This window comes from Falco biarmicus, chromosome 12 (assembly GCF_023638135.1).
Source record: "Falco biarmicus isolate bFalBia1 chromosome 12, bFalBia1.pri, whole genome shotgun sequence".
Taxonomy (NCBI): Eukaryota; Metazoa; Chordata; class Aves; order Falconiformes; family Falconidae; genus Falco; species Falco biarmicus.
The window spans coordinates 19,045,909-19,072,646 of NC_079299.1; the positions used below are offsets into that span (position 1 = coordinate 19,045,909).

The 26,738-nt window shown below is 41.9% G+C and overlaps 1 protein-coding gene across 4 annotated transcripts in view; it reads right to left on the reverse strand.

Moving 5' to 3' along the window:
* Positions 1 to 26,738, reverse strand: part of DAAM2 (dishevelled associated activator of morphogenesis 2) — a 206,381-nt gene that overhangs the window by 30,532 nt on the left and 149,111 nt on the right. For 3 of the 4 annotated variants that reach the window (XM_056357500.1, XM_056357499.1, XM_056357497.1), the window contains 9 exons: positions 25,863 to 25,929; positions 24,810 to 24,927; positions 23,116 to 23,254; positions 21,602 to 21,660; positions 21,022 to 21,206; positions 19,747 to 20,064; positions 12,654 to 12,761; positions 9,843 to 9,875; positions 6,383 to 6,489 (listed from right to left, as the gene is read on the reverse strand). In XM_056357500.1, coding sequence (XP_056213475.1) covers positions 6,383 to 6,489; positions 9,843 to 9,875; positions 12,654 to 12,761; positions 19,747 to 20,064; positions 21,022 to 21,206; positions 21,602 to 21,660; positions 23,116 to 23,254; positions 24,810 to 24,927; positions 25,863 to 25,929 — 1,134 coding nt within the window. The remainder of the gene's footprint in view (positions 1 to 6,382; positions 6,490 to 9,842; positions 9,876 to 12,653; positions 12,762 to 19,746; positions 20,065 to 21,021; positions 21,207 to 21,601; positions 21,661 to 23,115; positions 23,255 to 24,809; positions 24,928 to 25,862; positions 25,930 to 26,738) is intronic. The other variant, XM_056357498.1, reaches the window with a different exon arrangement.

Here is a 26,738-nt window from a genome sequence, read left to right on the forward strand (position 1 = left end):
CTGGCTTGGATGGTTTAGCCCACAGTAGAGAGAAGCAGAAAGCTTGCCAGCCCCCTGCTGAGGAGCAGTTTGACTTAGTCACTTACTAACAGGGTCGTGGTGCCTGCAGGTGTGCATCCTAGATTATTACCAATCCAATTACAAGTACAGAAGGATTTATGGCAAAACAATCTTACTCTTCCAAAGTGGGCTTGTTTCTCTTCGGGGGCAGGATGCATTTCAAGAGCTGTAAGCACCAACAGCACAAAACAGGGATCTTCCCAGTTAAAAACTGGCAGAATAAATAGCCAAAGTATTGTTAATCATGTGTTTCTTCTTCTATTTTCAAAACTCATGCTCAGCCATGCAGTAGATCTTAAAGATGGCCAGCAGTAATGTGAAACAGCTGTGCTGCTTTTAAACAGAAACAGGTGAACTGATTAAAGAGGAACCTAAAGCAGATGCATAAAATCTTTCCATTTAGGACTGAATAGAGGCATCCCTCAGAGCCTAAAACTCATATGAGACAGACAGCAAAATAAAGTGGAATTATGGCTCGAAAATTTACACTACAGAAATGACATTTCAGTATCTATTGGAAAGTCTTGACTTTCTTACAAAATTTACAGATCCAGGCACTCTTCCTCCAGCTGCTGGAGACAAATCAATTCGGAACAGCATACAGTTCAAGCTGTATTCCCTCTGCCTCACGCTTCACCAAATCATGGATCCTGGCATCAGAACTCAGGAAGTAAATGTGACCAGAGGAAAACATGGTGGCCATTTCTCAGCTGCAGCACATTCATTCATAACACAGATATTGACTGGTTTTGTTCAACAGCAGCCTGACACTGGTCAGAGGAGGAAGGGAAAGGATCTTTACTGAGAATACTCCCTCCTCCTTCCCTCACCCATACATCTGGTGGCAGCATATGGAAGTCCAAATGCTTGAGTCATCTTCAAGCAATGTTAAAGCTCAACAAGTACCAAATAACTTGTGATATGGTACTTAGCCTGCCTCCCTCTATCCCCTTCGGCTTCATAAATAATCTCTATTGACTCTGCAGAGTAATTCATCACTAATCTCTGCAGGACACCTCGGCTGATTTAACACCAGCTTCACTTGCAGACATCAAGTGGTTTATTGTTTCGCCCTCTTGGAGAAAGCCAGCAGCCTGACTCTGAACATGCCTGGGAGACATGTTGCAGTTTTACATCAACTTCCCTTACAGACATCCAGCGCTCGCTCATTTTTCCTCCTTAAATATACCCATTGATTTAACTCGCAGTAACCTCCCCCCTTCATTCCTCCCTCCCGTGGATTAAAGCAGAATACTTGTTGCTCATTAACCCTCACTCCCATTACAGGAAAAAGTGAGTTACTTCACATGCTTGTTCCTTGGATCTTGCTTAGCTTTTGAGAAAGAAGCGTGATTGCCTTACTACCGGAGAGCTTGGAGTTTTGTTACAGCTACATTAAGTTCCTGTACCACAGGGATCACAGTCCTACTCACCCTTTTGCCTTGGAGAAAGGGACTGATTATCATGCATCAAGGCCATTTTCTACTTCAAAGTTAACTGAACCACAGTGCTTCCAAACAATGCCAACAGTAGTAGCTGTGGCAGTGAGAGGTATTGGCTGATACTTAGCTGCATCCTAAGGCTGCTTTGTATAGCTCACCCAAATCTTAGCTTTTACTGACTGCAGAATTCTCCATCTCCACAACTCATTTCAGACAGGCATCTAATCAATCCACTCCCAAGCTTTGTGACTGGGACATAAGCCTTCTCGAATTCCTGAGCTCTCCTAAGGCTCTGTACAACTGTCAAGCTGCAGGCTGTTAAATATCTGTGTTTTGGGAATGCTCATTGTCACTACCCTATAAAGGCAGGAAAAAGAAATATTTCCCCGCTCTCAGAAGAAGCATTCTGGAGTCAGTCTTGTCTAACTGCATGTGCACTCCGAAGACAGGAAGATGCTGCCACTCTTTCCATATCCTCTTAATCTCAGCTGCCAGCTGTGAAGAAGACAGTACCTTCTTCTGGGGACAACAGCTGGGACATTTTACCAGGTACATCTTATACCATTGTATCAACATGTTAGTACAAATCTACCAGTGCCTTTTCAGCACTTCACTGTGAAAGTATTCTACTAAGTGCATACAGAAACAGGCTTCTCTTTTCTTTTCCTCCTTCAGCAAAAGCTCATGAGTAACCAAGCCACTTTGCATCCAAATTCTCTGTTTCCTGCCAAGAAGGATATGGGGATGGCCATCTTTCTAAGCCAAGAAGAGCAAAGCAGGACCAAACTTGAGAATCCTCAAATTACAGTGATGTATTGATGAGGCAGTAGTTCATCTTTTATCACAGCCCTGCCTAGCTGTGATCTAAGGCAGATGGCACCGACTGACATGTTCAGTTTAACCTTGGGGTTTTTCATACTTGGAATAGCAGGTAAAACCATTGATTGTGGACCTTAACTTAAAAATAGAGTATCTCTCCAGGAACCGAGGAGGCAGTGTTTATTGCCTACTGTTTTTCAAGATAGCACACTGCAAAACCGAACTCCTAATTTGAATGAACTGTTTCTGTATCAAAATATGATCTGTACCCCAGAATATCATGCTGCTTGGAATCTACCTTGAAATAAGCACGAACTGTATTGTCACATGGCAGAAATGCACATGGGGACTGTGGGCAGAGTAGAGGCAGTACACTGAGACTGACATCGGCTGAATAGCTTGTCTTCTTAATGTCTGAGCTGAAAGGGTTTAGAAGCATTGAGAGGGCAGTTATGTGAGAAAAACACTCAGTCTTTTTAGCGTTCTGGTTGGAAATGCTACACAAGTCCCTTTTCTTCTCCCTTATTGATATATGATTGAACTGACAATCATGAAAGCCACAAAAATTTGGTAAACCTGCCTGCTAATATCGATCTACTGTCATATTCCCATTTAAAACTATTTTTGTGTAGTCATATTCTGCCTTTTGCTACTATTGGTTTTATGGCATTTTGCTAGCATTCCTACTGTTTCCAGCCTCTTGAGAGGGTTACTGCTGACTGGCTGGGCCACAGGAATAACAAACACATCTCAGAAGAACACTGACATAATGATTTTGCTGGAATTCATGTAAAAAGTTCCAAAATTATACATTCAGCCTTCTTCTGAGTAATGTGTCTTATGGAACTGGACCTCTCCAGAACATTTCACAGAGCAAGACAGTAAGCAATGCATATCTTAGGCATGTTTGGCAAGGACCATTTAGTGTTCTGCAAGAATATTTAAAGATATGGCACAACAAAAATACTACCCGTTACTTAAGTAATGGAGGCAGGGAGAAGCCATACTGGTGAGTGAGGTCAGAAAAATTCCAGCTGCTAGGTGAAAGCAGGGAAACACAGTGATCTGGGATGACTCTTCCAGACCACACAAGTCTGACACTAAATCTCCAGCCTGGTGGAAACTGAAGACATCAGGAAATTCACGAGGGATAGCAGATTTCCAGTGTGACAGAAATAACTAAGTTGGAAACACCATTAAGAAAGTCAGATTTGAAGCCGGTGGGCACCTGGACTCACCACAGGCAGATGGTTCCATGTTCTGGTTGAATTATGGCCTACTGGAAATACTGCAAAATAACTCATCTTGCGCCTGTTCAAATCTTTACAGTTGGCCTATGGGACAGAGCTTCGTTTTGGATCCATCAGGCTCCATTAAACAAGGACAATTACATCCTTCCACTGCAGGAAAACTGAAAGATGTTGCTATCAAGTAGTTGAAACAGAGCTCTTTTTATGAAAATCGAGATGAGAATGGGGAGGAAGGCTTACAAATCTGTTAACTGTCAGCAAAATCAACTAGTAATTCAATTTTCATCTCTTTCCAGTCTACCATGCTCCAGTCTCTCTGCAAAAGAAAGCAAGAGACACCTATTTCTCACTCTAGCTGGGTTTTGGCTTGTTGGACCATATGAAATACGAGCTCTGCCTGACCCCTTCTAACACAGTGTTAGTAAAACAAAAACATTTGAGTAGTGGAAGGAAAGAAAACCCAACCCATGCAGCTATTTTACTTTAAAGGACACGACAGTTTAGTGTAAACAAAAGGGGAATAAACTACAGGGATATATGCACAGTAAGAGTCAATTGGAAACAGCTGTTGGCAGATACTGTGGCAACCTGAAAGCTGGAGCTGCAGCTCAGGGTTGCATAAACTCTCTTTGTCACCAGTTTTCAATCCCCTCTCACTGCACATGTGTGCACACCCACATATGCGTAAGGTGCGCTGTAGGAGCCGCAAGGGCATGGCAGAAGCCACGATGATCTGGCTGGGAGTGCCTCTCCTTCAGGGTTTACCCTAAAGGAGGAATAAGTGAGGTAATGAAAAAAACTGCAAAGGGGTCACAAACCCCTTTCAATTCTTGTCTGCAGCCAGTCCTACTGATTGCTCTCTTTAATAACAGAACCATATAAGCACGAAGAGCAGAAAAAGGCATGAACGTAGAGGTGCCATTTTAGTTCCCAAAGATTTTTTGCTTTTCTAGTTGCATTTAAAAGGGAAGTTTGGAGACAAATAGCAAGCATGGGCCAGGCTGTAAGATATTCTGATATCCTAGGTATAACACTATCTGTTACAAACGTTAAATGACCTAAGCCAGTGGTAGCCTTGGTGACTGGTGTTTCCCACAGCACAGCAGAGTTAACAGGGCACAATGCAAGCTGGCAGGCTCCTTAGGGACAGCAAGCTCAGTCTCCAAATCTCTATCATCCAAGTTAGGCCTGCTAATAATAAGAACAGGATATTTCCTAGTGGAGAAGTTGACAGTCACAAAACACAGCTTTTCACCTCTAGTCAGAGAGAACTAGCAGCTTGAAGTGGACATGGCACACCTGGAGTGAACACACACTATGTACCCTGAAGTGCAAGGTTCGTGCTTCAATAGCACTTTGCTGGAGGCAGCAGAAGGGAAGACAAACCACAGAGACCATCCTTTCTCTCTCACCATTCAGAGAGGATTCCTCTCAGGTAAGAGTGAGCCAGACTTGCACAACAGAAGAGGTGAATGGTGAAAAACGTACTGTTGCCATCCACACTGCTTTTTTATTGGAGATAGCAGATTGTGACAAATAAATATCTAGTGTCATACCAAGTCATGGATCACCTTCCTGGATCCTCTTCAGCCCAGCCACCTGCATGCAATATATTACTACTTCTAGGAGATGTTCCACCTACTTACATGAGTTAATCTCAACCCCCACACACAACTTTGCAGGTCTGTCAAACAGCATGAAAATCGTGTTGCCCCTATGCCTCCCCATCCCTCTGCCCCAGCCTGCAGTCAGCTGCCAACACCAGCAAAGACATGCATTGGCAACTGCTGCAAAGAGAGAAATGTAAGCCTGCCCTCATTGCTGGTTTGGATGGTGGGGGTCCTGATGACATGCAGGCTAATGCCACAGAAGTAGCATAATGAGAGATAATGAGAGCCTCCATGGGCTTCACTAAGCGATGGAAAGAACTCACTCCGGTCCCGGTGATCTGGCTGCAACTTTGCTTTTAACTGTTTTGCCTGCTACAACAGACAGACAAACACATCCATATGAACCTGCATTTTCTACTGATCAATTAAACAGTTTATTGCTCAGTGCTGCCACAGGTTTCCCAGGTTCTGTACCCAGCCCTGCTGTCACTCCTCTGGTATGAAAGGCACCTTTCTCAGGTGGATCAGTGTCTGCATAAACTTGATATTCAGTGACAGACATCCAGCCTAGTACTCATGTTGGTAGAAAGACATGAAGAGCGTATAGAGGGCCCTGATGTCACAGCATTTGAAGGCATCAGCCTTTGCAGGAGCACACAAAGGCAACTTCTGGCTTCCAAAACCTGATTTACCAATACAAGACCTAATTCTTTAATATGTCTTCTTATATTTACCACTCTTCTCACCAACAGTGAAAAATGACACAGATGAACATTATTCTTAACTCTGCTGTATTCCAAGGAGATATTCAAAGCAACATTTAGAAATAAACATACAGAGGAGAGAAAAGTGACATACAGAGAGCATGGGGGACACATCACTTAGAGCAAAGTGCAAGCACTGCCAAAGAGCTGCCTTCATCTACCTATGAGTACTGATAGTTTTCTGGTGATGAGTCTTCAGAGTAATTCTTGTGTCTGTTTAATGCACAAAATGCTTGTCTGCATGTGTTTATTAAGTGAGCTAACTCTTCAGAGAGACGTGCTCTTATGACACTGCAGGAGAGGTTTCACTGAAGCTCTGAGGTATTAGACTGCAGGTCTAGTCGGGAAAAGAAACATGTCCATTTGTTTAATTCCATCCCCTTTTGCCTCTACAATGACCATGGCATACCCAGTGAGCTAAGGCTTAGCACACTTACTTGGAAAGGAGAATGACACAATTCTGGGCCCTCCGGCCATCAATCACAGAGAGCTCTTTCACCTTCCGTGTGGAGAGGTAAAGGTCTTCTGTTGAACCCATCTCTTTCTGCATATAATTCAAAAGGGAGGGAAAACAATCAGTATTATGCTTCCAAGACTGATAGACTTAGTGAGTGTAATGAACAAAACCTATCCCAACCTGGGAAAATCCACCCACATGGTGAGAAAAGGAGGCTAGAAGGGCAGAAAACATGTAGGTAGATCCTGGGTTACTAGACAAACAGAATTCATTACTAGACACAGAACTCACTCTACCAACAGTTATGTCATTATGTTAATGTACAAAACTGGCATGAAAATTGGGCACATTATGGTAAAGCCCACTGGTGCCACAGTATATCCTTCAGTAGATGCCCTCTGCAGGGGTTACATAGCATTCTTGAGAGGCTGTAGCACACACAGCACAAATCCTTCCGTCATCTCTTAAGGCTGCCATGGCACTAGTTCAATCCATATTATACAAGAAATGCAAACAATAGGCAAGATAGCATTTATCTTACGAAATGGTCAACATCTACATCTGAACTAGTCTCTCTTTTTAAAATTAATTAATACATTTAATCATACAGAAAACACCCTTTTTCAAAGTTCTCTGTATATCCCATTGGCAAACTCATCACCTGGAAAATCCCTGCCCCAAATGTTTGTCATAGCACAACTATGGAGAGAAACTATTTGCAAACCCAGTCTGACCATCCAAAAGTCACTGTCTTCTTGTCCTGCCTACACACCAGAGGCATCAGATTTTTTCACTTCCAGAGAGTGGCTTTCTGTAGTTACTGAATATCTTTTGGCACCATTCCTTAAAGGGAAGTAGAAGTAATGATAAAAGGTGTTAATCCTGGATAATAGTGGTCTAGTTACCAACAGAGAAAAGGGAATTGGAAACAGGCCAGGTTTTATTTTCCCAGCTAACTGCTGCAGGAACCTCTTCAAAAATGTGTTTCTATGATAACCATATACCATGCCTTGTGATTTTGAGATCTATCATTATAATCTAGCTTTGAATGCACCCATCAAATTAGCAACATGACTTCTTTCTTGGGACATAACAGCAAGCATGCTGAGTCAGATCAAAAGGTCCATCTCCCCCAGTATCCTGCCCCTGAGTGTGGTCAACAGCAGATACCCAGGGAAAGCTATACAATCATGGCAAGCATACAGTGATGCTTCCCAGGATTCACTCCTAGGACTCAGGGTTCTGCAGCTCAAGGTTTACTTATATCAGCATGACTAACCCAGTGCAAGAAATTTTGACATCCAATTATTTGAGAGTTAAATGTAACCCATAGATTCATATTGCTAGTTGTCATTTGAGTTCTTGGTACAATCAGCTACAATGACCCTGTGTTGCTCCTGCATATACAAAGGATTTATACAACCATGTCCAAATTTGCTGCAGTGATCCACCACCAATACAATGGGGCATTTATAAGCAGGTACAATACACCAGCTGCCCACACGCACACAATAGTTCTGCTGGATGTGCCCAAAGTGTCTAGCTTGGCAGAAAAAAATTGCAATGTTACTCGATACATCAAAAAGTGTTTTTCCAAAAAAAGGAAAAAATTGGGCATCGTGTAAGTTTCTTATTTCTGAGAACGTAACTAACAATACCAAAAATCAGGGCACCCCTGGTATAATCTGGCATTAGAGATGTCAAAGTTTTCCTGAGTTTCCTCAGTTTGTGGGAAGACAGGGGAACTGGGAGGTAGCTGTTGAAGGTAAGAAAGGTACTTGTTGGTCTGTGCTGTTGGTTTAAAAGCTTCACTGTCCCTCATTAGCTAATGTCTGCAGACATAGTTAGTGTTAACCAGCACCTATCCCAAGGGAAAAACCAAATTGTTTCAGGGTTTGGATGCATATGTAGGGTGGGGTTTTACATGGATTCCCCTAAAGCCATGCAGCAGGAATTGGTATAACAGTCTCCGTGCCATTTCCAGTTTCCCAACCCACAAGGTTCAGCACAGATGAATAACTCAAACTGTTCAGACGTGGCCCGTTCCTTGGTCATAAGGAGTGGGCTACTCTCATCTAAAAATATATTTTCTTCAACTCGTATTGAGGCAAGAGTTATTTATAGATACTTGGAGTTGTGTGTAAGCAAAAGCAGATGAAGCCTCAGGTTTTACTCAAGCCAGATTGCAAGCTTAACTGAAAGAAAACAGATTGCATATGGACTATCTGCATTTTCTTAGACACAGCAGAAGAGGAGCAAGGGGGCAGTAGTGACTTGCTTTTGTGAGACAGGCCAAGCACACAAAGCAAGAATAGCTGGAGCTGCTGTCAACCTGACAGACAAGATCCCTAAGGTTTATTCCCATCATTTTTTACCAACTTTCCATCTGAGATAACTTTATGTTATGTACTTCAAAGAGTATTTCAGGTCTGAGATTTTAATTTCAATTTCAAAAATCAACTAAAATTTCAGTGCTGGAATGACTAGCCATATGGAATGTGTTCATCATATTGCTGTCCTCTTTCAAATACCCCCGGTTCTAGGAATTATCAGTACTTCAGGGAAATATTTCTTCCATATTTAATTGTTTCATGGTATGTGCTGCCATGATGAAAGTCGGTAAATGACCCAGAGCCATGTATCAGCCTCACCCAGCAGCAGAGGTCCTAACTAAACTTTCCAAAGAGGCACTTGTGATGACACCTGAACAACCCTCTTTCTGAGACCATTGCTCTTCCCAAAAGTGTGGCCAAGAATTTTAAGGTGATGTATAAATTGAGCGGTAACCATATTGAAGACACGTGGACAGTCTGATATCTCTACTTCATCTAAACACCTTTTTAGTCTTTCACTGAACTTTCTGAGGGCTTCAGATGTCTGAAATGAAACAGGCTTTCCTCCAGTCTAAGCCTTCTGCTCCTTAGCTGTCACAAATGTTTTTGCCCAACCAAAGTACCTTCTAGTTCTACAGAAAGAAACTTTTTCTTTATCAGAAAGTCTGTGGCTAGTGAATACATCTGGAGACTTCAGTACTGTCCAAAGCAGATGGATCACAGACGGGACCAGTGGGAGTGAAGGCTCCCTGAGAGCCCCTTTTTTTCCTCCGCTGGAGAGACTATTCCTTTAGTTAAGGAAGAGTTCAAGTTCACATTCTGCTTTGTCCTTGGTCTTTTTCCTCAGGTTCATCAAAAAGGGGATTACAGACACCAGCAGAAACCACAGAGAGGTTATAGCTAAGTGAAACAACAGGAACTACTTCTTATCACAGAGCTAATACAACAAAAAGAATTTTTTGTACCACCTTCCCTATCCAAAAAGCAGAGGTGCAAAGGCATATGAAAGAGTAGCATGAGGTGAGTCATGACCCCATAATAGCATGGTGCCGGACTTCACCTTCCCACACACTGCAAGAGGACCAGGAGGTAGACAATGGTACTCACCTGCTTACAGGAGGAGGGGTTAGTTAGCAGGTCCTATACAGGCAGCAGCCGCAAATAACGAAGAAGGAAACATGCCAAAAATTAGTCACAGAGAAAGATATCAAGTTTAACAAGGCAGCTGAATTTAGACACACACTGTTTTTGAAGAGAATAAAATGCTTAGCAAGTAATACAGGCCCAGATGGCTCAAAGGTATTTCAGCATTTCTTTGCATATTTTAAATCAGCAGATGTTGGGAGACTAAGAGTTCTAGGTCTTTTCTGAAAAGAATAAATTCAGTCTCCAAAATATAAATCTTTTAGGTCTTGAAACATTAACTAGAATAATGCTTAAATACCTTTATAAATCTAGTCTGGAGTCTTACTGAAAGAACTGCCAAGGTTAAAACATGAGGGCCAGTTCTCCTCTCTTCATGCACAGACACAATTTGCCATTAGTAGTAACAGCTTGTTTCAATGACACATTATACCTTCTAACAACTTATAACTCAGTAGTTTGAAAGCACTTGGTAACCACCAAAGAAGCCTTACAGTGCTACTGGGTGACAGATGCCAACTATTTCACAATATATTCCATACTCCAACAAAACACCAGATATACTGAATCAAAAGGTCAATATTACACAGTAAGATTGGAGCAAGGTCAAAAGACAAGTGTAAGGATTCTTGGGCCAGCATTCTGTACACTGAACAAATCTGCTTTCCCTCATAGCAACCAGAAGTTATACAATGGGCTTGAGAGAGGAGAAGAGACCCTTTGTCATTAAAAAAATGAATAAGAAAGAAAAGCTGTTTAACGTAAATGAAACTGGAAAAAATATGAAGATCATGTTAATAACAGCAAAGAAATGTCTTTATCTGTACCCATTCAGCATTTCAGATGGAAAAGAGCAGGGCTTTGCATTGACATTTTTCTTTACAGACATTTGGATGAAGTTTAAAAGTCACAAACCCAGGGTAAACACATATTTGGCCAGAGCGGAGTGTTTTCAAAAATAAAAGAGGAGAAAAGACTAAGTGTGAATCAACTGGAAAACTTCTCATAAGCTTTTGATTCAAAAGCAATTTTGGTTGCCCGGCCTTTTAAAAAAAAAAAAAAAAAGTAAATTGATGAGGACTTGTTGATTAGGAATCCAGTTCACACTGGAGTGAGTATGGGTGAAAAAGAAAGCACGGTAATAACAATGGAATATATAAAGGAGAAAAAAATACCCCAAACCCCTCAATGAAAGCTGGAAGGGCAGCAATACACCTAACTACACAAAAACACGAGTAGCTTACATAAATGATACTTTAGTGTGTGGAGCCACTGTCATAAAGTTTGTTTAATGAGGATGGAAGAGAACTGTTCTGAGACCCATGGAGGTCACTGAGATGATGGCTCCATTCCAGTGGGCAGGGGTAAGGGTCAGGTTAGTTTACGGTTGAACAGGCCAGGCTGCTTTTCCATGACTAGTAACACAGGCATAAATATTATGATTCTAACTGAGAGTCGTCAGACCAGTACAGCTTTGGCTTTGGATTTTGGGGCCCAAAGGAAGCAAGGTTTTGCAAGGTCATTTCTAGTGAGGAAGCTGCAATGTTTGCACCTGAAACATTGCAATGGCACCTTGATGCTGCCATGTACAGTCTGGATATTTCAAGACAACTAGGATCTCACCACCATAGCTAAGCCATTAGCACAGGGTCACAGGATCTAAAACCAATCATTTAACAGGACTGAAGTTTCATGTGCCTTTCTTCCCCTTTATGAACTATGTTCTTGTTTCAGGGATTCACAGAGAGAGGGATCCACTGAAACAGCAACAGCTATTTGCAGGAGCAGAATGAGAAATGAAATCCCATCATACGGAGGGTAACATCGTATCCTTCACAGTTCAAGTTGGGATGTTTATCTATGTGGCCGTGAGCTAGTAGATCAAAGAGTTATTCATTATATTTATTGGATTAGATAGAAAAATGAGAGAGAGAAGGGAACAGATGGAAAGTCTAAAGACAAGGGGTTTTTTGGTTAATTTTAAGGTATAAATAAGTTAATAAAGTAGTTATCATCACTGTAAAGCTTAATCATAAAGGCTGCTTATGGCAGTCATGTCTGTGTCTTTTCCTAAAACTTCAGAGCAATGATTCATTTCTGCAGAGTACAAAAGACTGAATTTCTCCAAACATATTCCAAAAGCAAGGAAAGCTGGGGGAGTTCAGGGAGTGCAAGTACAATCCCTCTCCTGCTAAATTTCATTCAGCAGAGATAGATAAATTGAAGGTGACTTGCTTTCCAAGAAAAAGAGGAGGAAAAAAAGGACATTCTAATAAATGGCTGCTTTTAAAGTATGCTGTTTGTGTTATAATCTGTAATTCAGACAGTTTCTGTCACCTAGCCAGTTAGGTCAGTTGGCTGTTTAAGAAAAAATAGACAAAGTAAAAGACAGCTAATTCAGTCATCTTGCTCAGTACTCAGGCAACTACAGACACTTTTTCTGTGGATGAATGGGAGATATACAAAGATAGATGTCAAACCTAAATGTAAGCTCGGGAGCTTTTGGAAGCCAGTGGCTGCTGAGATCAAACAGAGCATTACCTGTCAGGAGCTGTTACCTCTGAGAGCTGCCCATTAGTACAAAGTCTGTTGATAACAGAAGGTTATACTCTGCTGTTCTCCCCACTTCTTTTGGCCTTGTGATTTTTTGAACAGTGGCAAAGCAGTAAATGATGCAGCCTGACTGCAGGTGGACAAGGGCCCAGATCACTGTCACGTGTTCCTTCCTTCCCCAGAAATTCAAGGAAGACGAGGTGTGGAAGAATTCACCCCTACCTGGTGTCTCTGATATGCGGAGAACATCTTTTCAAAATCTTCTAGATCCAGCACCTTGAATGCCTTTAAATCATCAATCTCATTCCAGATTGTGCCATGGATCCTCTCCTGGAAGAAAAGATCATATTTTAATGAGACAGCAAAAGCTTTTAGCTAAAAACACCCAATCCCACTTGGACAGATCATTCTTTCCTGCTCAGCGGCCATGTTCCTTTATGTTCTACTGCATGTACTACCGCTGTCATTTTAGAGGGCACACTTTGTTTCAAGAGTCAAAGGAGAAAAAAATAGTGATGTGTTTTGGGGGGGTTTCTTGTTGTTATTTTTTTTCTTTTTTAATATACTGAGTATTTAGTATTTTTCATCACAGCAAGCTTCTGATGAAAGGGCACATTCCAGGACTAGCAAACCACATCTCAAGCAATATCCATGATCCCACAGTACGTTTCCTTTCAAGAGTGGCCATCTGTCTGACACAATGATTGTGGTCATGCTGAAAGAAGTGTTACCATCATGAGGAAAAAGCTTAGGAAGGGCACTGATGCATGACAAACCCCAGACACATTTTCCCTTCTGCAAATTTTGCCAGGTTCTGTTGTAAAGCCCAAAGGGTGTGTGGTTTTCATTCTGCCCATCTGTGAAAGTATTTTGAGATTTTATTTTATTTTACTTTTAAGGCTCTGTCTTTGAAGTCTAATTGTTTCCTATTACATGATCTCCCCTGTCTACATAAGGTTTTTGTTGACTCAGATAGATACAATCTATACCCAGATCTCTAAAAGAGAATCATCCACACTAACTGGAAATGTTAACAGCCCGTGTGATACATTCCCCCGAATGCCAGGGAATCCCAGCTTTTTGGCAAATGACTAGCATGGAGGGAGACAGGCACAGACACTTCCTCCAGCTTTGCTGTACATCAACCCAACCCTGGACCAAATCAGCTCTTGCAGTACATGAATTAGCTAATCAGCAGTCACCCTAAATCAGAAGGTGGCCTTGGGGTCTCCTGCTGACGTTCTCAGGACAGATGTCATTGCTGGCAGAGGACACAAAGGCTGAACTACCTTCTCCTTCCTGCTGACTGTTAAGGTGCATGTTGTGTGAGACAAGCTTTGGGCAATTACCTATTTAGAAAAGGAAGACTTGCTCTTCACAACTGACTACACTGTCTTTCAGTTCATTTAGTTAATGAAGTGTACATTTTTTGTACTTTATTAACTGGAAAAATAAGGAAGGTGTTGATTAAAAGAAAAAGGAAATGGACAGAAGGGATTGTAAAAAGGCCTAAGCAAATCCCAGGAGGTGAAGAGCCAGCAGAACACTGATGCAGAGCAAGCCAGGAACAGCAAGCAATAGCAACGAAACCCTCACACAGGCTCCAGCTCTGAAGTACCTGACTTGTACCTACACAGAAAAGTGTGTTAACACTTCATTATCAGAACTAATTAGGAACAGGCTTTACTTCCCATTCACAATCATCAAAGGAATGAGAGAAATGTGCTAAGCCACAAGGCTCAAGGAGCAAGGAAAAAACCTGATGGGAGGATGAAATGAGGGGGAAATAAAAGTGTGAAGTGTTCTGGAGGAAATTCCTGGCAGGGCAGACACTGTGAAGGAAAACCAACACCCTCCCTCCAGAGGCAGCCTGTGAGTGCCTGAGGGCAAGGAGGGGTGTCTGCAGTGCTATTTACAGCGAGAACATATACTAGAGTGGAGCAGCACCCACCCCTGAACAAGCTCACCAATATCGTTGTACCATTCCTTGCAATCATTGTGGCTCTTCGTTCCACAGTAGGAAAAATGTCATGACCCTGTGGCTGTAACATGACAAATGAGTTTGGGAGGCTCATCTCAGCCAAAGGAATAGGAAACAAAGTTACTTTTCATTTTACTCTAACCCTAGACTCCACTACCAATCTTAGCCAGAAGCATTCAGGAGGAGCGTTCATTCTTATTCAATTTCCAGACTGGCTTTATAAACCTTGAATTATAAATCCTGAGGGATGCATTTGAACAGCAGAGCAGTTCTCAGAGTTCCTCACTCTTTCAGATTGTTCCATCAAACACTGAAGTAGAAGAATATTTCTTGACAGGAGCTAGTGCACATGGCTTCAGAAGCAGCCCTTAGAGTCACCACTGGGATAGAGCCCTGAGGATGCCAAAAAGCTATAAGCTGTGTTTGGCCAAAGGCTGGATGTGACTCAAGAGACAGCTACTCTGGAGAGCCTTGCCCATCTACCTGTCTGGCTGCAAAACTCTCCTGGGAGTGAAGTTTCCCCAGAAATGGCAAGAACAGTGAGAACGTGCTACAGAATGGGCTAGTCTGAATGAATTGCAGAGGTGCTGGAACAGGCAGTTCTGAAACTCACAAAGGGATTGCAGATAATGGTTCTTGACCATGCTTTCCCAGAAAAAAAACCACCCAAGGAAGTTAAAATTATTCTCATTTCAATTCAGATTCATTTTAAGACCCTGGTTGAATCTGGTCCTGTACAGGATGGTTTGTATGCTACTTGTAGCAGAAAAACAAATTCCAAAGCAGCACCATTGCAATGCTGCACACAAACAGAACTTTGAGCCAAGCAATGCAATTTTAGTGCTTAAAAACCAAATGGTTCAATCCCGTCAAAGGAAAAAAAAAGGCAAGCAAAGGTATAAACAACCTTAGTTACACAAAACACTTGCAATGGTGCTGTCCATTCTATTTCTACCCTAGGTTCTGCCCTTGAAAACTATCATGTTGCTGCCAGATAATTTCCTACACTGAGCTCTTGCTACTCAGTTATAGATTAACTGGCTGATAGTTCCTTGTCATCAGCCAGAGAGACTGAGCGTTTTAAGAGAAACAGGCTTGCATAATGTGCTTGCTATGATAAATGATTCCCTCAGCACCATAAAAAGTATTTATGGTCCCTAAATATCAATTTTAAAATAAAGTAAATTCTTTATTTCTTCTTTCCTTTTTCTCTCACTTTAACACACACATACACACACACAAAAAAAAAAAAAAAAAAAAAAAGGTCACTTCATCCATAACATGCTTTTCCTCCCATATTTATTTATTTACTTATCTATCTACTCCTTCTACAAGTCTTCCAAGATCTGTGGTTCCTCTGCTTTGCAAAGTCTTGGCCACCGTTGAGAAACAAATGCTATGAACTACATTTCCCAGCAACCTCTAGCAAAATGGTAGCATATATTTTATAAGTAAACCTCTTATTATCAGAACAAGTACTGACAAGGCATTTGTTCCATCAAGCTGAGGTTCTGGGTACGTTGCATTTAACAATCTGCTTGCTGTAGCTGTTGCAGTTACATCATTTCACCTTTGTAATGAGGCTCAATTTGCTGAGACCTACCAAGACAGAGAATGACAGTATTTCATGGAGCTACAAATCATAACAAGCTGTCCTCTGCTACATCTAACAGATTATTTTATTTACCCTGAAAGATAAATAATGATACTCTGCAAGCCACCAAAGTCCATCATGCTTCAGTAACCTCACAGCATGAGTGAAAATTACAGTACTTTGGGAAAGCCTTTCATTTGTCCTGCAGGTCCACAGAAACCATAGGAACAATGAGTGTCCTGTAAATACTGGAGCAGGCAATTCTGCTTACTAGTAGGTTAATATTTGTAAAATATTAACCATCAAAAAATGAAGCCACTTAAAATTTTAATCCATAATTCCATAATGAATCTGAAAAAAGGGATATGAACAGAGTGTGTTTTTCAGATTTCTATCTTGATATCAGATCCTTTCTTCAGTGTAAGAAAAATCCAGTTTGAGCAAAAATTGTATTTCTGGCATGTTTGTTAATTGAGACAGCTGTTTTATCTTGCTGTAGGACTAGGCACCACCAAGGCTACTATGAGTAGCTTCACACTGAGATTTTGTAGAAATCTTTCCATTAATTTTGAATCTCTGGCAGCAGTCCTGCATCATTGTTTGCCATGATCCTCAGGCTGCCTTCAGGAAGAAAGTTCCAGAAATCAGGATCATCAATAACTTTACAGAAACATTTTTTAGAAAACTCAGTGTCAAAATGAACATTTTCTGTTTATGTGATGTTTTTTTTGGGGGGGGTTGGTGGTGGTATTGTTTCTAAAAAAAATCCTATGTGGTATGTAGAACAAATATCTTTCTTCTGAGACAATTTCACCCATGTCTACTTAGGGCTGTCTAAAGAAAGCTCTTTCAGATCATTGACTAGAGTCAACACCAGCCTGACACTTAATGGGAAGCTATTTCTCCAGTCATGAGATAGCAAGCAGTGCAGTTGAAGGTTGACTATATTTACTCTGATAACTTCAAATCAATATTTTTATAGTTATTAAAAAGGTAATTATATTAATCCATTTTTCCAGTGTGCTTGAAATCTGTGCATAATTTGGATTAGCCATAAATGTCTGGTCCCTGTTTGACCTTGGGTGTTGTGTAAAATTCAGAGTGAGAGAGCAAACTCCACTTGCTGTCCAGAAACAAAGAAAGGAATCTTTCCAGGATATTACAGTGGTTACACTGCAATATATTTTTTTCTTAAAAAACATAGGTCCTTGGCACCAGCACTACTGTAGTGCTGTATGAATGGAATTCAGAGACGATGCTACAGTGCTGTATGAATGGAGCTGTGGTGCAGAAGGGCTTCATCAGAACTCAGCCTATCCATGCATCTAAATGGCTTTGTGCTTGATCACCAGCTTACATCAAAGCTAGTACAAAATCTTTAATTCCCAAAGGATATCAGTGGGTTGCTTGAGTTTCATTGTTAGAAGCAGGAATACTTTCCAGTCAAACCTTTTTTCATGGTGCCCGTGGGAACTGTGAACAATCTGTTTTCGTCAACTGCTACGAGTTTATATTTGATCATTCTCTGAACACCCAGCAACTCAGTCCTTTCCTTCCAAAGACACTATCAGCATTGGGAAAAAAGGTGCCAGCCGTGGAGGACAGCCTTGATTCCACTACTGAGAAAGCATATTGCAGACAAATGCCCCTCAGCCAGCCCTGTCCATGCTCCTCTTGGCCTCTGCTGGCTTTCTCTCACTCCCTTGAGGCAGGCTGCATGAACAGAAAGAGGTTCATTCTCATGTGGGCTGCCTCAGTCCTGGCATCATCTTCACACTCACTTAAGAAAGCTTAGGAGGAAGACTCTGTACTAACTGCTTCGAGAAGGATGGTCTAAACAGTATGTAGAGATACCTAAGAGCTGAATAACATATTTCACCTGGCTGCAGACCTAAGTTTGCATACAGTTCTGTTTCCAGCACTGTGCCACCTCACCTCACTGTGTTGCATGGTGCAGATGTGCCTGTGCTTTTTGCTAACTAGACTGGTTTTTCAAAAAAGAAAAACATATATGTGGTGTCAGATGTATTTTTCCTCAAAATGTTTTTGTTGGGAATATTTGTATTCGTGTGAACTGGAAGTTAAACACTACCACAAACCACAGTAATACTATGCACACTTTCAGGCCTCAGTTTTCTGTGCGCAAAAAACTCGGGATACACTGCTCCCAGCCAGTGTGCTTGTGAGTCTTCATTTAAGTATGGCTACTTTGACAGCTCAGAAAACCACAGAAGTGCTGTGATGGTAACAAAAGGCAAGATGAGGCCATCCAACCCACCCATCACTTTGCATTCAGAGGATTCGTATCCATGCAAACAGAAAGGAAGTGCCTGGTACTGAAGCAGGGGAACTAGGATAACTGATCAGGATGGCCAAAAACATAGTGCTTCCTCCAAGAGTCAGTGGAATTAAATAATTCCATAACAAAGTGTTACCCAAATAACAAGGCAAGCCACCTGTGTCTGCACCACCAGCTCTGCAGTTTTGCAGAGACCTTACTAGGTCAAAACACTAACCCTGGCAAACACACCAAAATTAAGCCCACGCCCTCTTATGCCCCTTTTTTCCAACTATTCTGCCTTCCTCAAAATAGCATCTTTTACCCACCTCACCACCCAGGTCTTCAGTTTTATTAGCACAGCTGCCTTCACTCCTAACCAGAGGGCAGGATAAGCCTACGGTTACTGTACATTAAACAGAAACACCTGTGACTCTCTCTTTTTCATATACATTCATATATATACATATATTAGTTATTATTTCTTTTCTTCAGAGCATTAAGTCCCATGTTCTGCAAAGGAAAATAAATCCCCATCCTTACATTCTCTCCCACACCCCCCACGTGGCCTTGACAGACAAGCACAGATGGTGCAGCAAATATTTCACTTCACTTTATTTTAAAGAAAAGGAGAGAGGGGGAGAGAGAATTCTTGTGGCATTCCAGAGGTCCCTGGACACTCATTCCAAATGCCAGAGTTGGGCCCTGGGTGAGTTTCAGTCTAAAAGAGAACCTGGGTTTCTAGGCAGCCATCCAAGCTCAACACAGACACTTTTTTCCTTTCTAAATCAGTTTAACAAAAAATTAAAACCTGAAGTGAAGGAGGCGGGGCAGAGAAGGAAGAGAGAGAAGCGCAGGGGAAGGAGAACCAACTAAGGTAGCAGAAAATGAGTGCAACAGGAAGAATCCAAGTCCTCTGTTTTGATTGCAAATTTGGAGTTTGGTTGCCAAGAGACAGTTGTAACCATGCACAGAGAAGGGCAGCTTCCCTTGTGGTGACGAACAAATGGTGGGGAGAATCAGGCCACCTATCTCTCCTTGGGGAAATCTCCTGCCAGGGTAGAGGAGGCTGATTTTGGAGTTGGTTCTCACCATGTTTTGCCCACATTGGCTCTGACCATCCTTTTCCTTGATGTGCAAGTGAGGGACTGGCACACCAGTCCTGGAGATGTGCATCTCTGGCTTAAGTATTCAGTCCTACTACAGCTTTGCCTAACAGATTGCATGCCCAGATCTACTGCAGCTCCCTCAATCTAACTAGCACCTCGGTCATCACAGGAGATATACTGCACCGGTGGAGAACTGAGGAGACTCCCTCAAGACAGCTACTGACTCCTACTGACTTCAACCCACAGAAAGCCACAGTATCACTTGCTTCTGTCACCTTGCACTTCATGGCATTGATCAACACCGAGTTATCCTTAGAAAGTAAATTAATTGCTGAGAGCATACAATTTCTTACCTCACTCAGTTTAGCCCAGTTGAAGGATTTCAGTGGGTGGGAAGGCTGTGGGATAGATTTCTTCTTCAGGCTGGTACCACTGCTGCTGAAGGTGGCTGTTGAAGGGGGTGGCATCCCCATGCTGAAGAAAGGTGGTGCTCCTGGTGGAGGAGGAGGTCCTCCTGGAGGAGGTGGTGGAGCAGGAGGAGGGGGACAGCTGGAGAAAGGCAGAGGAGGGGGCAGTGGTGGCAAATTCTCAGATGTGTGGGAAGAGGACAAAGCTAATGGGCCACCTGGAGGGGGCGGTGGCGGGGGTGGGAAGGAAATACTGCCCCCTTGCTGGAAAATAAAAAACACACAGAAAAAAGAAAGCAAACAGTTTAAAAGGCACAATAACTCCATGTTGCCAGCTGATGTGATTTTATTACAAGATTCAAAATATTTGATGTTTTCTTTAAAGCCTCCTGCACTCAAAGCCATGCAATAAAGGGAGGAATCTCAGCTTTCATTTAAGAGAAAGTTTCAAGCCCTTGAAGTTGTGGAGAAGAGCTTGAAAAAAGGAACCATAAATGGCTCAGAAAAACAGAAAGCTAGTAAAAGAAGCCAAAATATATTATTTTCTCCTTATGTATGAAAAAAGAGAAAAGTTCTATCTTATGAACTTTTGAACTCCTGAGTTTTAAACCTTAAGGTTTGAAATACTGAATACCTGTCATTAGGCCCCACTAATAGAAAGTGGCAGTGGAGAAGAGAGAACAAACCTGCTTTCTGCAATATCTAACTCCTCAGGGCCTTGTCCTGGTGAGCTGAGGCTCAGGCACACTGCTGGGGCAGAAGGAGCAGCAAGCGGGAGGGAGCAACTGCAAATGCTGCTTTTGCAGAGCTCCAAGACAGTACTGATGCTCTTGAAGCATGACAGGAATCCTGTTTCTCACTAAATTTATGTTCATATCTGGGAGATTTCTCTGTATTCCACTGAAATAACAACCAAAGCCACCCTACTCAGCAGCAAAAATATGGCTGGAGGAGGACATGCGTGCCTCAGCAGCTTCTGCAAGGAAGGTGGCTGAAGAGAAGGAATGAAGCAGCCCATGCATTATCCATTCTATACCACCAGCTCTAGGATTTCAGTCCCAGCTAAAAGCTGAGCAGCTTCTAAATATTCATCTTTGTAGCGGGCTAGACAGACTCTCTCTGTACCAACCATAGAAAATGTTTCACTCATAACGTGCTTTTGTTCATCATTCACTAGTTAGCAGGCCTCAAAAGAGGATGGGAATAGTCCCAGTCTCATACCGAGAACTCATTAAGTTGAGCCACCAGGTCGTTCATCTGGTCCCGGGTCTGGCGCAGCTCCAAGGATTCCTTCTGCAGTTTGTCTTTCATTTTGTTCAATGTCTTCATCATTTCATCTTTCTCCTGGGTCTTTGTCTCACATTCCCGCTCCTTCTTCTCTAGCCTGCTCATCAGCTCAGCATGATCTAGGGGTAAGAGGCAAATGGGGCTGGTGAAATAAAGCTCATGAACAGTCCCCAAAGAGATGCAGGTTACACTGAAATATTCAACTGGGGATGTATGACAGTATGAAAAAGAAAATGGAGTCTGACTATCTTGACAGTGATCTTCAGTTATCAAGACAGCAGTGCCCAAGTTCCACTTAGACTGTAAAATCACTTCATGTGAAGACTGAGGGAAGCCCCATCCTATTGAACACATAAACTGATCACCATGAGAAAAAATCTACTAGAGGGAACAAAGCAGGGTTTGTCCACAAAAGCAAAAGTTGTGCACAGCTCTGCTGCTTGCTGCTCTGTGACTGAATCAGGATCAGTCTTGCTTCCTCTTTCGCCTTCCCAAGCACAGAGGATACACTCACCTTTCCGAAACTTCTCTGCCTGGTCCCTCCACTGCTTGACTTCATTTTCATTCACCAGCCTGAAAGATGAAATCAGATAATTTCAAGTTGTTCTGGGCTACCCAGGCTGAAAGGCAAGTGGCCATTTTGTGTAGTGATTATCAAAAGGGAACCTGGTGAATTTACATGGTTTTACAGGATCATACTGGTCATCAGTCTGGTTCCAGATCCTGATCCATACTGTAGCCAACAGTTAATATAAATGTGATGGCTGTTGCTCAAATTCCTGAAAAGGAATAAAGGAATGCCTGGGGAAGGAATCCTGATATGTTCTTGTCTTCAGGTAATGCTTTCAAAATGCCAGGTCTACTTATTTTGAAAGAAGGAAGTCATCACTAAAATAATCATAGCTGCTGTGGGTTATAAATTACCCCACCCTTAATACAAGACCAGATTGCCATCTTTTTTCCTACTTCTGCGGTTCTATTTTTTCTTTCTTACAAGGAGGGAGGATGTTTATCTGTTGGGTAATACATCAGTAACAAGGCAACACTCATATCTCATACTGGCACAGCTATTTCCTATTACTGACAGAAAATATGCAGAGCATGCTGGGGATTGATTAGATACGCAGAATGAGGAGTAGCTATGAAAGTAGAAAGGGAAGATCAGGCACGAGGTCTACAATGAAGTCTAATATCCAGGCAGACAGAAAGAGATCAACACCAGCATATTTTTCCATAATGAGAAATCAGTTTTGATTTTGGCTCATGCCTGTAACAGGGGAGACTGTAAGTTTTTTAGTACAGGAGAATTTGGTTTCATATGAGGCTTATGTTCTATAAAATACTCTTTTCAGTGGATAATTCAGAAGGGTAATGGGCCATGAGTTACCTGCAGAGGCAGATGGATGGAATGAAGAGTCCAAAAGTTTGGCTAAAAAAGGACTGAGAACAGGGAAGTTGAGATGAGAGCCAGCTCATGTAGCTAGACTTCTCAAATGATGCATCCTATGGGAAAAAATAATGGTCGTGCCCTCAGCCAAGTCTGTGGGTGAGAGCATGCAGACATTTTATGAAGAGGTAAAAAGTTTTGTGTGCTAGGTGGGGGCTGCTTTCCACTATTCAAAATCTTTCTAAACTATGTGCTCATTAGTGAGGAATGAAATCTAAATAGAGATGACCACTTTTTTTTTTTTTTTATTTTAAATATCAATGAAAACTTTCATCAACATTCTGAATGAAAAAAGGCACATGAGGAAGCCTTGTTATAACATCATGGGTATTTTTTCTGCTCTTCCAAGCAGCTTAATATTTAATAGAAATTAGAAGTCAAAGGCAAGGACTTTGCTAGAAAATACTGTCTAGTTGAGATGCCATTAGAAGAAAACCATTTAGAAGACCAACAAGATCATGAGAAGCTGTAAGTTAAAATAAGAAACTCCTCAGATATGATAATTTATTTTCTAAGCACCTGCATACTTATCATATACTTATACCCACATAACAAAAATGAACAACAATAATGCAGCTTACATTTTAATTATATTTTTGACATTGAAGTTTTCCAATGGAGCTATATCTGGATCTTCTCCTCGCTCATCCTGAAGAACAATTTGTTGAAGTATTCTGTCCAACAGCTGCCACTGCTGGAAGTTTCCTCCATTCCTCTTATCTGTATAGAAAAAGACCAACCCATGAGAACTTCTGTTTCCATGCTAAAGTCCACAGACCTGCCTGCTGCTGGCCAGTCTGCTGACTGGCATTCCTTCCTTTCCACCTTCCAACTCAATCCTGTATGGAGTAAACTGTAGAACACAAAGCCTAACTGCGAACTGTTGCTAGCAGATCAGTTACAAACATCCGGCATACGGGAACAGCACATAACAACCACGGGCAACTCTGCACCTGATTTTGCACATTCAGGTTGTGTAACCCTTTTGACAGACTATTTCTAACTTCTAACTTGCACCTCAAATGTATAGAAGTGATTCCTTTGTGATAGCTGTTACTCAGTATTTTCTGTGGCTTGATGCTGGGGTTTTCTTTTGGTACCCAGGTAACATCGTAACCAGGCACTGTAAATACAATCAGATGTTCTATATGCATGCTTGGTTATCTGCAGGCCAGCAAAATTCAACTGGCATTAAAAATTTCTACAAACACGACCAAAAAGTGTGGAAAGAACAGAAATTGAACCACCTGGACTGATCGCATGGATATAAACCAGAAGAGCCAAAGCAACATAAAGTTCACCTCAGCTCCCTGAGTTGCATAACCTAGACCTTCAGATTCTTCAGAGCTGCTCCAGTACAATCCTCTCCTGGCCTAGCAGGGCTTAGTCCTGCCACCAAAAATCCAGGTCAATACTTAAAGCTCAAATACTGTCTTAAAAAGTAATATCAAGGAGACCAGTGGGACAAACAACTGCTTGAATTTGTGGACGGCAGTACTTGAACCTAAAGAGTGCCTGAAAATATACCACATTACTTTCTGAAAAAGCACACCACAGTACATCTCCTCCATGTTCCCTTCTCATTTTGACTGCCCAAGTACAGCTGAAAGTAATGAAGATCAGCATCTGATACCTAAAAGGATCAAGGCAGGCAGTTTTTTAGTAATCTTGCTATGCCTTTGCTCAGCTGCTACACTCTGGAAGCATCAATGAGTTGTTTTATTACAGTTAACCAAGAAGATTCCTATCGCTTCTTTTGAAAACAAATGCCAGTGTTATTTTTCAGTTTGAGTTCAGGAGCTCTGCACCAATACATTGCCATGAGATAGCAGCCTGAAGACTCACTGTGGAATTTCCCAGTGACAGAACAGCTTTCAGTGCTGTATTGTTTCACCAGAAAAATTCCTCAGTGCATTTTGTTAATATTCAAAATGATATCTATTTCAGGGAATTCCCTGTCTAAAGCACAAAGGCTCTTTCTTTTTTAGAACTTTCAGTTTAAAATCATTAAAAGCTCTGTCAGTGACTAACTGGAATGTCTCAGCTACTTAATTTTATTTGCAAGTGCAGAGAGGTCAAGCTGCTGCTTTAAGTACTGCAACAAAAATCTGCTGGATGGAGTCAGTGGTAAGATAACAAATTCCTTAGCCACTGCCAAGTTCTGAATGGAAGACCCGAGCAGTGTGTTCCTTGGTTATCTGTGACCCTCTACCTACACCAAAGCTTCACCTAGTTCTTTAGTACCCCTTGCTCTGGAGAACTGTGATGTACTCACATGGCATCTGCAAGCAGTGCTGGAGGATGGATAACAAATAAGGATAGGCATCTGTGTGCTTCAATCTCTTCTTGATCAACTCAAACATCTGAGAGGCACTTTTTGTATCAATGTGGATCTGCAGTGAGAGAAGGTAGTGAAAGAACAAGAGAAAAAACTATGCACAGTGAAAGCCCAACTAACTGTGAAAGATCTGATCAACACAGAGACAGGTGAATTTCCAGCAACTGGACCTCTGTAGAATCTCCTGCAATGTCCAGCTGCAAGTTCCAGTGAGTAGCAAGCACATGGGTCTTTGAGACCAGCACTGCCATCTCCACTCCAGTATGAAAAAGATTCCCAAAGTAAAGGGCTAGAAAGGTGGGAGGCATGCAAAGCCACCAAGAGCTGTTCTGAAGCAAGGAAAGCATTTGGGTCCTAGAAAGTGGTGGCACAAATATTAGAAGCTAAGCAGGAAAGGGCTAGTTGTTCTGTGTTGTTGTGTGGCAAGAGCTGGTCATGGAAATAGGAAACTGTAACTGTTCTATACCCTATAGCCTCTTACTCTTGCTAAAGGTTGTGGAAACTGTCCTTGTTTTATGTTCATCTTTAAAATCCACCCAGTCTGAAATACTGATCCTCTCCACAGGCTCTGAGGTGACAGTCTTCAGAAGAGTTTCCCGTAATCTTGGGAAAAGTATCAGAGAAGAGCATAAGCTTCACCCATAGTCCTGTAAAAGGGATGTCTGAAACTAGAATGCATCTGGATCATGTGGACTGAGAACATGAGCGCAGGACTGAGAACACACTCCACTCATGAACCTTCAGCTAAACATAAGAAAGAAGTCTTTGTCAAAGATACTTGGCAGGAGCCCTGTCTGTGATCATTGTTTTCATTATGCACACATCACAGACCCCCTTACTTGCTAAATGAGAAACTGAAAACAAGAGCACCAGCCACTCTCAGCACCAAAGTCAATCATTGTTTCCAGGGAACACAAAGGAAAGTTGCACCAAGCATCCAAAGTGGATGCTCAGCTTTGGCAAGTTCAGGTATTCCAAAGAAAAACTTACCAGGTCAAACCTCTTGGCAAGTTCCAGGTCATCTTCATTTCTGACCATCTCAAAGAAATCTAAGTGCCTAAGAGAAAACAAAACCAGAACAAACAAAACCTGCTAATATTCATGGTGTAACTCAGACTTAATGTCAAACGCATGTCACTACAGAAGCAGCAACACCTCATTTCCAGCTAGAACACTTGGAAACTGGCAAACCTTTCTTACATGAAGTGCTGGGATACATATGCAAGGCAACTCATGGGGGTCAGTGCCAGGCCAAAAGGAATGGCTGGCTGAAGTATTTGTGCTCTTTAATCCTTGTGCTAAGTCACTGTGTTGAAGTAAAACTGCTAAAAATAAACATAAAGTAGGAAAGGAATATTCTATTTGTGATGAGGGCAATGCCTGTAGTGATAATATATTTCTAAAAAGCCCATGCCATACTTGTTAACCATGTATTAGACCATTAACAAGTTGTTTCTTTTGCATGGTGGAGTAGCGATGCATTCAGTGGATTAGTTAAACAGCAGAGCTCACAACTGTCTTCACATTTGCCTATTGATAAGCACATCAGTATGCCTCTGTTGGGATCTGGAGGACCTGGTGAGACACACAGGACCCTGATATCTGGACTTCTCTTGCATGGAGACCAGAGCACAGCAGATGATGCGGAGAAAGGCTGTGGCACTTCCCTCTGTATAGACCTGGCATATAGTCTGTGTAATCCAGGCATGTGGGAGCCTCTCAAACCTCTGTTATTATCCTCACAACTGTAACTTGTAAGACTTGAAAGTGCCCCTAAGCCCCTCCTAAACATTTGTGGTTACAACATGGATTGCCTATAGGAGAGATTCTCTTCTCAGTTATAATATTGTGGATCAAAAGTAACAT